Source organism: Dermochelys coriacea, chromosome 4, assembly GCF_009764565.3.
Source record: "Dermochelys coriacea isolate rDerCor1 chromosome 4, rDerCor1.pri.v4, whole genome shotgun sequence".
NCBI lineage: Eukaryota > Metazoa > Chordata > Testudines > Dermochelyidae > Dermochelys > Dermochelys coriacea.
Window position 1 is genome coordinate 91,125,775 of NC_050071.1, and position 13,473 is coordinate 91,139,247.

At 39.6% G+C, this 13,473-nt stretch overlaps 1 protein-coding gene across 7 annotated transcripts in view; it reads right to left on the bottom strand.

Moving 5' to 3' along the window:
- Positions 1-13,473, bottom strand: part of CEP135 (centrosomal protein 135) — a 111,051-nt gene that overhangs the window by 90,897 nt on the left and 6,681 nt on the right. For all 7 annotated transcript variants that reach the window (XR_006281068.1, XM_043513780.1, XM_043513778.1 and 4 more), the window contains exons 2-4: positions 13,089-13,253; positions 10,399-10,589; positions 7,197-7,364 (exon numbers count right to left, since the gene is read on the bottom strand). Coding sequence is in view for 6 of the 7 variants with exons in the window: in XM_043513780.1 (XP_043369715.1) it covers positions 7,197-7,364; positions 10,399-10,589; positions 13,089-13,201 (472 nt within the window). In the remaining variant the exon portion in view is untranslated. The remainder of the gene's footprint in view (positions 1-7,196; positions 7,365-10,398; positions 10,590-13,088; positions 13,254-13,473) is intronic.

Sequence of the window (13,473 nt, forward strand, 5' to 3'; positions counted from 1 at the left end):
AACTGACCGGTAGCTGTCTGTCATTGCAAGCTTCCACAGGGCTATCGCCACTCGCTTCTCAACTGTGAGGGCTGCTCTCATCTTGGTATTCCGGCACTTCAGGGCAGAGGAAAGCAAGTCACAAAGTTCCATGAAAGTGCCCTTATGCATGTGAAAGTTTCGCAGCCACTGGGAATCATCCTAGACCTGCAACACTATGCGGTCCCACCAGGCTGTGCTTGTTTCCCGGGCCCAGAATCAGCGTTCCACGGCATGAACCTGCCCCATTAGCACCATGATGCCCACATTGCCAGGGCCCATGCTTTGAGAGAAGTCTGTGTCCATGTCCTCATCACTCTCGTCACCGCGCTGACGTCGCCTACTTGCCTGGTTTCGCTTTGCCAGGTTCTGGTGCTGCATATTCTGCTGGATAATGCGTGTGTTTAATGTGCTCTTAATTGCCAAAGAGATCTGATCGGGCTTCATGCTTGCCGTGGTATGATGTCTGCACGGAAGAAAGGCGATGAACAATTGTCTGCCGTTGTTCTGACGGAGGGAGTGGCGACTGACAACATGGCTTACAGGGAATTAAAATCAACAAAGGGGGTGGCTTTACATCAAGATGAAACAAAAACAATTGTCACACAGAATGGCCCCTTCAAGGATTGAACTCAAAACCCTGAGTTTAGCAGGCCAATGCTCAACCCACTAAGCTATCCCTCTCCCCGGTATTCCAGGCAGGACTGAATCTCCATTAAACTTTTCAAGGTGCCCCTGACAGACCTCACCAAAACGATTGTCGGCCGTTGATTTCACAGAGGGAGCAAATGAATACAAAACAAATCTGGTCTATTTCTTGTTTTGATCCACTCTATCTATCTTTTACATCTATGGCTGGCAGCAGATGGTGCAGTAGGACTGTTAGCCATCCTCATCTCCTGGCTGCTCGGCAGAAGATGGTGCAATACAACTGCCAGCGGGACTAAAGAGAATGACCTGGTCAAGTCACTCCTATTTTAGTCCCTGCGCCCATGTCTGCCCAGGCGCTCCTGACTGACCTTAACGAGGTGGCCAAGAGCACCTCAGACATGGTGACGATGGTTATCAGGCCTACTGCACCGTCTGCTGCCACGAGGCAATGAGCTGCTGCTGTGTAGCAATGCAGTACCGCATATGCCAACATTCAGGAGACATACGGTGACAGTGAGCTGAGTGGGCTCCATGCTTGCCGTGGTATGGTATCTGCACAGGTAACTCAGGAAAAAAGGCGCAAAACGATTGTCTGCCGTTGCTTTCACGGAGGGAGGGCCTGACGACATGTACCCAGAACTACCCGCGACCATGTTTTTGCCCCATTAGGCATTGGGATCTCAACCCAGAATTCCAATGGGCGGCGGAGACTGCGGGAACTGTGGGATAGCTAGCCACAGTGCAATGCTCCGGAAGTCAACGCTAACCTCGGTACTGTGGAAGCACTCCGCCAAGTTAATACACCTAATGCACTTAGAGCATTTTGTGTGGGGACACACACAATTGACTATCTAAAAACAATTTCTAAAAAACAGATTTCTAAAAATTCGACCTAATTTCATAGTGTAGACATACCCTAAATTAGGAATTAATTAGCAGTAGAAGGCAAAAAATATAGTAGAGAGCAAGGAGGAGACAAAACACAGTGGGGAGAGATAACACAGAAGGGAGGCTCACAAAGTGATCTAGTAATAGTGCATCAGCATTTGCAAATAATGTTCACATCTCCCTAGGGAAGCATGGGCTAGAATTACTGCTTCTCCAGCACTCTCAGCACTTGATAGAAGGGATTCCTTGTATCACTCTAGTGACCACCTCCAGCCAAATGATGTGTCACTCTTGTTCAATAAACAACCTGTCTCTCCTTAAAACACTCCTTTTAGTGAGATTTCCAACACTTATCTATGTCCTACTAGCAGCAAAGCACTGAATTAAAAAAAATTAAATTAAAATGTCAAAAGGTTAAACAAAACAACATTTAGGATCTACTTGATGTGACTAAACTTAGCTCCTCATTGTTTACTGATGTCTCCTTCCACCCATAATTCCAAATGGTCTGTCATTAATTTCATTACTTTATCTAATTTATATTACAGATGCTTCGAGCAATCTTGGCTATTTGCTTGTAAATTAAAGAGCCATGTGCACCAACAGTTTTTTTATATTAGATTATATAAATAAAAAACATACAGGGATAGTACTAACTAGTTTCAGAGGCAGTAACCACTAGTTGTACTTACCAGAACATTAAATATGATGTATTATCTTTGTGCATGGAATAGGGGTAATTACAGAAGACTCTTGAGGGGGAAAAATGAGAGGGGAAAGAAAGGAGTAAAGCCACAGACATAAAAGAGTACAATGGGTCATCAAGTAAGAAATTAACAAAAATCCCAAAGGAGGAGCATGAATGTGTGGAGGTGAAAAAGAGTAGAAGATAGCTTAATTTTAGCTAAATTGTACATGGATTTCTTTCAGATGCCAATAGTGGATAGGTAAACAAAAGAACTCAGAAATAAAACCTTAAATGTTGTAGTTTCCCATGAACATTTCCCCATTTGAAAGAGTGTGGGAAAGTATCAGGGGGTAGCCATGTTAATCTGTATCCACAAAAACAACAAGGAGTGCGGTGGCACTTTAAAGACTAACAGATTTATTGACACCCCGACACTTGACACCATGCAAGGTACTGAATTTAGCCGTATGGAGTGGAAATCCGTCAACCTCATCAAAAAACTTGCACAGATACAGATAGGCATCATCTTCCTTTCCAAGTGCAAACAGATGGACACCATACCAAATGGACTGAAGGTAAAAAATCCATTGCAATCGACATACTACACTGACTATGGTAAGAGATTGTGCCACACACTCTCAAAGAAACTAAGGAATCACCTGATCAGCATCCTGTACAGCAGACATGAGAAGATCAAGAATGAGCTCTCGATACTGAAGACACTCATACAAAACCAACCTTCCACACAAACTTCCATGTGGCTGGACTTTACAAAAATGAGACAAGCCATTTACAACGCACACTTCACTTTTCTACAGATGAAAAAGGACAGTAAACTATCTAAACTCCTATATGCCACAGGGGGCTATAACAGTGGCACCCTTAACTCACCCAACAATATTGTTAATTGTTAATCTATCCAACCACACACTTAGTCCAGTGGAAAAGTCTGTCCAATCTCGGGGACACTCTTTCTGCCCCACAACCCCCACGAACACGATACAGAGGCCTGTGGTGATCTGGAAGCCTACTTTCGCCATCTCCGACTCAAGGAATATTTTCAAAGCACCACTGAACAGTGCACTGACCCACAGGAACCCTCCTACCAACACTGCAAGAAGAATTGGGTGTGGACTCCTCCTGACGGATTAAAATGACATACTGGACTTCCACAAAGAGTGCTTCTGCAGACCTGCACAGGCTGAAATTGTGAACAAACAGCATCACTTGCCCCATAACCTCAGCCGTACAGAACGCAACACCATCCACAGCCTCAGAAACAACTCTGACATCATAATGAAAGGGACTGACAAAGGAGATGCTGTAGTCATAATGAACAGGTTGGATTATGAACAGGAGGCTGCCAGGCAACTCTCCAACACCACATTCTACAGGCCACTATCCTCTGATCCCACCAAGGAGTACCAAAAGAAACTACACTCTTACAGTAGAATTATCTGGCTATTTGGACTCTCTCCTCAGACACTATGCTAACAGCACTCCTAGCTATCTTCGAGACACCACTGACTTCCTGAGGAAACTACAATGCATTGGTGATCTTCCTGAAAACTCCATCCTGGCTACCATGGATGTAGAAGCTCTTTACATCAATATTCCACATGAGGATAGACTACAAGCTGTAAAGAACAGTATCCCTGATGAGGCCACGGCACACCTGATGGCTGAGCTTTGTGAGGTTGTCCTCACCCACAACCATTTCAGATTTGGGGACAACTTATACCCCACTGCTATGGGTACCCGCATGGCCCCACCGTATGACAACATTTTTATGACTGACTTAGAACAACACTTCCTCAGCTCTCGTCCCCTAGTGCCCCTCCTCTACTTGCACTACATTGATGACATATTCATCATATGGATGCACGGGAAGGAGGCCCCTGAAGAATTCCACCTAGATTTTAACAATTTCCACCCCACCATCGAGCTCAGCCTGGACCAGTTCACACATGAGATCCACTTCCCGGACACTACAGTGCAAATAAGTGATGTTCACATAAACACCACCCTATACCGGAAATCTACTGACCGCTATACTTACCTACATGCCTCCAGCTTCCATCCAGGACATGTCACACTATCTACACATTATCTACAGCCAAGCCCTAAGATACAACTGAATTTGCTCCAGTCCTCAAACAGAGACAAACACCTACTAGATCTTTATCAAGCATTCTTAAAACTACAATACCCACCTGGGGAAGTGAGGAAACAGATTGACAGAGTGAGACGGGTACCCAGAAGTCATCTACTACAGGACAGGCCCAACAAGGAACATAACAAAACACCACTGGCTATCACGTACAGTGTTGGATCATATTAAAGAAGTTCTGTATTAAAATCACAAATGAGTTTGATTCCCCATAGTTTAAATTCCAGGGTATTACTAATTAAGAGGTCTCTTGGTTTTTGGTACTGTTTCTCTCCCTCTCTGTGTGAAACTTGCAAGCTGCTAATTGTGTTAGTACATTCTAAGACAGAGTCTGTTCTCAAAGCAATTCTTTGTAACATCAACTACTCACACAGAGAGAGACTCAAAGCAATACTCTGTAACAACAGAAACAGCACCCAGAGACTCCCTGCCCTTTTGTTGTATTCATCTCGCTTTGTTAACAATTGTGATTAAAATAGAGATAGAGGATGTATGTGGATGGATGCTTGGTGTGGATAATAACTGAATGATCAGGGAGGTGCCAGCCTAAGAATCCAGTGTCCATCGGCTGAAGAAGGCATCAAGTGGAAATAACCAGAGGATTCCTGGAGGGCAGACTGGAATCCACCCAACAGCCTCAAGGATGGGAGAACCAAAGAACAAGATAACATCTGGCAGCATGGAGCCGTCAGGAATGTGCTATCTGCTGATTGATTCAGCAACAACATGATGAAGGAATTCCCATAGACTGGAACAGGAAGAAATTCCTATAAAAATGGACTCTAGAAAGTGAGAACTTTGGGGTCTGATTCTGCAAACCAACTTCCAAGAGCATCACATGAGCATCTGACAAGGCCCTGCTCCCTCCTCATGTCCAGACCACCTGGCCAGTGGCTTGGCATAAGCAACTCTAAGGCTGGTAACTATGATAACAACCTTGCAGAACCTGTGTGTGTGTGTGTGTGTGTGAATAAATATGAAATTGAATGGAATGTTATAGCTGTAACTAACTGCTTACTATGATTCTTTCTGTATTCACAATAAATGTGGCAATAAATGAGGGAAAACGATCCCTCACTCTCACAGACCTTCGGAGGCAGGCCAGTCCTCGCTTACAGACAGCCACCCAACCTACCTGAAGCAAATACTCACCAGCAACTACACACCACACCACAGAAACACTAAACCAGGAACCAATCCCTATAAACAAACCACATTGCCTACTCTGTCCCCATATCTACACTAGCGACACCATCAGAGGACCCAACCACATCAGCCATACCATCAGGGACTCATTCACCTGCACATCTACTAATGTGATATATGCCATCATGTGCCAGCAATTCCCCTCTGCCACGTACATTGGCCAAAACCAGACAGTCCCTACATAAAAGAATAAATGGACACAAATCGGACATCGGCAATGGTAACATACAAAAGCCAGTAGGAGAACACTTCAATCTTCCTGGACATTTTATAACGGAGATTTAAAAATAGCCATACTTGAACAAAAAAAACTTCAGAAACAGATTTCAAAGAGAAACTGCAGAACTGAAATTCATTTGCAAATTTAACACCATTAATTTGGGTACTGGAGTGGCTGGCTCACAACAAAACAACTTTCCCTCTGCTGGAATTGACACCTCCTCATCAATTATTGGGAGTGCACTACATCCACCCTGATTGAATTGGCCCTGTCAGCACTGGTTTGCCACTTGTGAGGTAACTCCCTTCTCTTCATGTGTCAGTATAATAACGTCTTCATCTGTAATTTTCACTCCATGAATCTGAAGAAATGGGATTTTTACCCACAAGAGCTTATGCCCAAATAAATCTGTTAGTCTTTAAGGTGCCACCAGACTCCTTGTTGTTTTAGTGTGGGAAAGGAAGTGAAAGAGAGAAGTTACCCTAACAAGTGAAATTAAACACTAGCACATGTTAATTTATCAGAGAGATGTGCAGAGAGAGACTACTTTAAATTATTTGAGTTCCCAGAGAGCTAGATCCCTGGTGCACTATGATAGTTTTCCACCCCAATACTAAACAGACTTCAGTTCCAAAAGCAAAGTAAGTGGCTCAGAGAGGATCAACCAGATGCAAGGATGATGATCCTGAAGCTGTACAGCCAACATAGGTTCTCATGTTCCACACACCCTTCTTGCTATCAGCCTACCAATAAAAGGCAAGGGAGAGGCATGATTACTGAAAACAAGGAGGCTAGCATTTAGAAACCACTAGATTACTCTCATTTTGAACTAGGTTTACAGCCCTTTGTGGCTGTTACAAGACAGCAGCCCTCAGATTCCTCTAACAGGTTAACTAACATGATGCTGACCATTACTGTGCAGTCAATATAGACAGGGACAAATCATATTAACCACGACCAACTGCACAATGTTAAAGACAAACTACTGACACATGGGTTTACCCATGACCAGCTGACAGTGTTAAACATGATTTGCCATTGGTAGCAGAGTTATGGTCAAAATTATGTTGGTTAACAAGATACTTTAAGGTCATGTTCTAACTATGTAATTTTCCAGGGGCAACTTTGCCCATATCACTCATCATCTTTCTTTGATAATATTATGTTACACAAATCTTTCTTAAACATGTGAAAAAGCAGACTTGCAGAGCAGAGAGCCAAAAGTTTAAGAAGATAATCGTGTACTGAAATGCTATAAATTTCCTCCCAGCTTCTCATCCTTACCTAGAAAGTAGATCATCACAGTTTGGGAAAAGTAAGATTATCTTGAATTGCTTTATATGCAGTGGTCGTACCTGGAGTTTGTACTACTGCTTGTAGATTCTTCTCCTGAAGTTGCTGAATTTTTTCAGTCTTGGCTTTGTTATCTCGCTCTAATGATCGAATTTTATGTATATATTGATTATTCAGAAACTTCAAGTCAGCTGTCTCATGTTCAACCTTTCTTAATGTGGCCTTCAAATCTAGAAAAAAACAAAACAATAGCTATTATCAATATTCTAATCATACAAATATATGCATAAAGGAGTCAAATGTCCTCGTTTTCAAAAACATGAAAATTACACAGGAGCTGATAATGTTATGTAGTTCTTTAGATTCTTGCAAAGTTCATGCAAATTTTCTCTCATTATTACTAATAGGTTTTTCAGCTGTTAAAGTCTTACTTCATGTAAGTAACATCTGAGTTTTATTTACAGATTAATATTGTTGTTGTTGTTATTTTTATTCAGTATAGACAGACTCCAGTGGAATGAGTTGGAGACTTCTAGTTCTGTCAAACAATAGAGCACAGCTCATGGGGGTGATGTGCAAAAGCTTTGCCTCTGATCTCAGTGATGCTCTGTGCAGGTTCTTCCTCTTGAGTTGTGCTGCGCTAATTTATGCCAGGCTGCAACAGACACAAGGGCTCAAACATCCAGGCCATATCCTTTTTCTTGGCACCTTAAAGACTAACAGATTTATTTGGGCATAAGCTTTCTTTAAGGTGCCACCGGACTCTTTGTTGTTTTTGTGGATACAGACTAACATGGCTACCCCTCTGATCCTCTTTCTTCTAGCCATCAACTATTTATCCTTCTATGCCAGGAATAATAAGTGGCAAAAGTGATTACTATGACTGCTCTGTGCCATCTGAATATCACCCTTAGACTGATTTGCTCCTCCTTAGAAAGGGTTAAGATGTCTTTATAGCCAGGACTACGCTGATGATGCAGCAAAGAAAACTGTCACTGGCTCTTCATTCATAGTGAAAATAGTAATGAAAAAAGAAGAGATAAATATACTGGAATACTGCTTTTGCTGATTACATTTGTCATTGTAATGCTATTGCACGAAAAAGAACATAGACGCTTTAGCTTTCTCTGTCAATATTCAGGATACATTATTATTTTAAAATGTACTAACATCTTGACTCTGCAGTTAATTTTATTAAAGGTGGTTGGTAAAAGTATTATGATAGTAATTTTTACAACACATTTTTACTTTAACTGTGGAAGCTTTAGGAACACAATGAAAGTCCACTGACAATCGTTTTTTAAACACAGCCCTCAAAGTAACAAACATTTTTCATTTATATATATATGTATATATAAAATACAATTGAAGGGTATATTTTACTCTACTCTATTAATGTACATGGTATTTGTTTTGATAGGTCTTTCTTACTTTAGTTAATAAAGTCTTCCTGAAAATTTCAACACGAGGCTGTCAACTTCTAGACTAGAATGTGCCAGTGGCATATTGTGCGTGTTCAAGACTGGAACAAGATCTATATTTTATGTGGGCAGAAGAACTTACTCTGGAATTTACTTATGATAGTCATAGGCTAAAATTAAGTTTGACCTCAGGAATCTTCAATTTTAACTCATATAATGTAATTAAAAAAAACAAACTGGACATTTGTGGTCATTATTTCTCACAAGTGTATTGAAAAAGTTTAAAACCTCTTTAGTGTTGAAACACACAAAACAAGTTTTTCTTCCAATTTACAAAATGTTAATCTGCAAATTCTGGAGGGTTCATACTGTAACATTTAGCCCAGATACTTCTAAAATAATTCAGTGATAAACAATGAAGATCTGACATTATACTTATTTCCTTTCTGACCATTCAATAGTATGAAAAGCCCACAGATAAAAAAGTAAAGTAATTTATAGGATGAACACTGCTTGTTTAAATAATGAGGACCAATATCACAAACAATGATATTTTAAGGAAATGATAGCGTGTCATTTATCTTATGGTCCCTGCAAAGATAAAACAGAACTTCTTCTCCCTCCTTTTCTGTTCTTAGCTGCTAGGACTGGAAGGGATCCAATGGCTTTCGCTCATCTGCTTAGCATGATCTGTGCAACTTTGTGAGAAACCAGTCAGAGAGCAGGATTTCCCATTAGACCTGCGGCTTCCATGAATACCCTTCAATTAAAGAGCACATCAGTTCTGAAAAGAGACTGTAATGTGGTTGTTTTTTAAGTAAGTGTATATTCAGAGTGAACTCTACTTACTTTAATTATTAAGATACTATTTTTTTTTGTTTTAGAAGTGTATAGCTAATACAACTCTGCAATATTGAACTAGATTCTCTTCAAGATTGTTAACTAAATTCCAGTTACAGAATTTTTAAGCGCTTTGAATCTATGAATGAAAAGCATTTTTATAAGAGCTAAGTATTAGTGATGAGCCAGAAAAAAAAACCCTGGCTTCACTGTTAGATTTCAGGGTGAGTTTGCAGTTTGCCAGATGGGTAAAAACCCACAGATTTGAAAAATGAACAAATTTGATTTAGAAGTCACTGAAAGATCATAAAGATAGAAAGACACAGAAAGACTTTTCATTCATATTTATACACATAGTCCCTTTTCAAAGTAAAGCCACACTTTAAACAGCAATATTCCTAGTATTTTAATTTTTAAGCAATTTTCCATGTTGTAAAACAGTGATACTCAGACCTCAGTGGTTCAGGATAGCCAAATTAGCGATCAACAGTACCCAAAAGAGCCACAGTAGTGTGAATTCATTGTTTCATTTACTATTTTTATATATATATAAAAATTGTTCTCACAGCAAAATGACTGATCACTACAACTGGTTAACAACATAGCAAAAGTACCCTGATTGGTTAATAACATCACACAGTATTTTAATATCATGTGTTGCAAAGAGCCACAGGAAACACATTAAAGAGCCACTTGCAACTCCCGAGCCTTGGTCTGAGTATCACTGTAGTACAAGTATGTCAGTACAAAATGTAACTTGACATTAAACTTGACAGAATGTTAATGTATTGGAGTTCAGCAGCCTTTGGATTATAGAACAAACATTTGTACATTTAGGCCCCAGTCTGTAAACACACTGAAGTAAATGGGACTACACATGGGCTTAAAGTTAAGAACATACAGAAGAATTTGAAGGATCAGGACTGTATGTGCAATCTGAAACAAAATCCAGTTATTTTTGATATTCAGAGAGACTGAAAATTATCTTAATTTTTCATATTACCTTTAACATGACGATCAGATTGTTCTTTCAGTTTCAATATCTCTAAATGTAATTCATTATTTTCTCTGGTGAGTTTAGCATTCTCTGCTTTATAAGGTTCTAGAATAGCATCAAAATTGCTGCATTCTTTTTCAATTTTTCCAGCAGATAACTTTGTACTACGCAGGCTCTCTGTTGTATGGACAAGGTCACTGAAATCAAAAGACAGCAAACAGTCTAAATTCAGGTAAGAATCCTACCAAATTGAAAATTATAATCTCAAATGATTATTTTGTCCTTAAAAAGGCAGTCATGTTGTTTGAAACCATTTTTAAATTACTTGTTTAATCTACTAGAGCAGGGGTGGCCAACCTGAGCATGAGAAGGAGCCAGAATTTACCAATGTACATTGCCAAAGAGCCACAGTAATATGTCAGCAGCCCCACATAAATTCCACATCCCACCCACTCCCCACACCTCCCGATAAACTGTTTTATGACGTGCAGGAGGCTCGGAGGGAAAGGAATGAGGGTATGGCAGGCTTAGGGGAGGTTGCAGGAAGGGGTGGAGTGGGGGCAGGGCCTGTGTCGGAGTCAGGGGTTGAGCAGTGAGCCACACCTCCCAGCACATTGGAAAGTTGGCACCTGTAGCTTCAGCCCCAGAGTTGGTGCCTATACAAGGAGCCGCATATTAACTTCTGAAGAGCCGCATGTGACTCCGGAGCCACAGGTTAGCCACCCCAGTACTAGAGAGATTTTAAGACTCCCTCTCCTAGCATTATACACAGGTACATTCCAAAACATAGGTATATAAAGTCAGAATTTTCACTATAAAGATTTGACAATAATTCAGTGCAAACTTCAAAATATTAATGCCGTATAATGCAATAGACATAAATGTGGCTGATCTTTTCCTTCTGGCTTTAGTCTAGAATTGCTGGTTACAACTTGCTAGATATATAGAAAGGATTCTATGCTTACATAATAATGTTGGCAGAACCACCAAAGGCCACCAATAATTAGTTTCTGTAACATACCAAGTGTCTGTAAACCAAAAATGTGGGATTAACAAATGTATTCCTAAAATTAGGTCTAACTAATTTTTCCTAAAGAATTATCTTTGTGAAGAAAAAAATCACAGCAGCACAAGTAGTTTTATTGTTTTAAATAGAAAACTTCTTAAATTTTCACTATGGAAAATGATATCCTATCAAGAAAGCTTCTAGCTTCAATAATCAATTAGGTTATCAATTTTTTCTTAAAAAGTATCTTGTCTATGGACACCCTGGACCTGGTTATTCAACCAGAAACTAGATTGAGCTGCTCTCCTTGTAGATAAAATGAGTTGCCTTTACTTTTGGTTTTTCTACATTAAAATGTTTTATGTTGCTCTTCAAGGACAAGCTGCAACGGACATGAACTTAAAAATATTGAGTGGACAGATTGGTTTGTCCATTAAGACTGAAAATGAGAACTGGCATAAAATGCATAAAGAACACAATGGTGAATAGTACAGAAAATACTATAGTGCCTTTATATAAATCACTGATGTGGCTTCATCTGGAATACTGCGTGCATCCCTTCTTAAAAAAGACATTTCCGAACTAGAGGTGTTCAAGGAAAGGCAATGACAATAATCAGGGGCATGGAAAAACTGTCATATGAAGAAAGATTGAAAAGATTGGGATTGATGACATTAGAAAGGAGAAGAAGAAGAAGAGACATGATAAAAGTATAGATAGTATAGACAAGGCAGATCAAAAAACTTTGGTTCTCCCTGCCTCATAACACAAGAACAAGTGGACATTCAATTATATTAAAGGAAAGGAAATTCAAAATTGATAAACAACATGTAATTAAACGGTGGTAGTCATTGCCACAGGAAGTCACTGAGGCCAAGAATTTAAACCTGATTCAAAAAGAGATTGGTATTGATATGTACCTCAAGAATATTTAATTACCATAATTAATTTTAACAAACATTAAACCTCATGCCTCAGTGGGCTCAAATCAATCTACTGGTACTCAGGAAGAGACCTAAGAATGGGGCAAATTATTCCACAACTGCTGATTGTGGGGTTCTTACACCTTCCTCCGAAGCATCTGGTGCTGGCCACTATCCGAGACAGGATACTGGACTAGATGGACCTCTGTTCTGATCCAGTATGGCAATTCCTGTGTGCCTAATGGCATCAAAGCCATCAAACAGCTGAAGGGTGGATAAGTTGTCCTCCAGACATACTACTTAGCTACATTCATTTTCTGCTTTATGCAACCAGTTGCATTCCATTACACATTTCAGTAAATGTGGACACAGCTAATGATATATACACTCTACCCACATAAGATTATTAAGAACCTGAGTCAGGAGGTATGTTTTCATTTTTAGCCTCACTTTAGACATTTTGAATTTTTAAGTGCAGATCATCAGCCTTTATAGAGACCGGTAAAAACCCAATTGTCCCAGGAGTTGGATACTAGAATTTTCTTAACTTGTCAATACTTAGAAAATATCCCAGTAAATTCTCATAAAATGTTAAATGTTCACTTTAAACAATTTCTCATTTGACCCTATTTCAATAGAAAATTTTGTTTTTGTTTTTAAAGCAATTTTTTAAAAGAATAAGACAGTTTTCCACTCATTTTTTCATCAAGTAGCATGCACTGCTATGACTAATGTTCTTTTTAAAGATTTCCCTTTTGTCTGGATACCTGAAAAGTTTTTCCACCAGAGGCAAGCTCTCCACTCCCAAGGGTTGTCGATAGCCCAGCTGATCTAGCCTCTTCCTGAGATTAATAAACTTTCGCTCTGCAGCCGTGCTCATTGTGAATATGCTTCAAAAGTGGTTTTATCACTCCCAGCAAAATCAAGGTGACCTGAAAAAGATTATAGAATATGTACAGAGTTTCTTTCTTGCCGCTATACAACATGAATAAGTAAAAGCAATCCTTTCTGGTAAAAAAACAAATAAAAAAACCCTAGTATTTTTGTATATGAAATATAGATGTCTATATATGTTCTTGAAACATTGTGTAACTAAAAGCCTTTATTAAAAGACACCATCCACTTACACTGAGTTTTGTTATAAAGAAATTA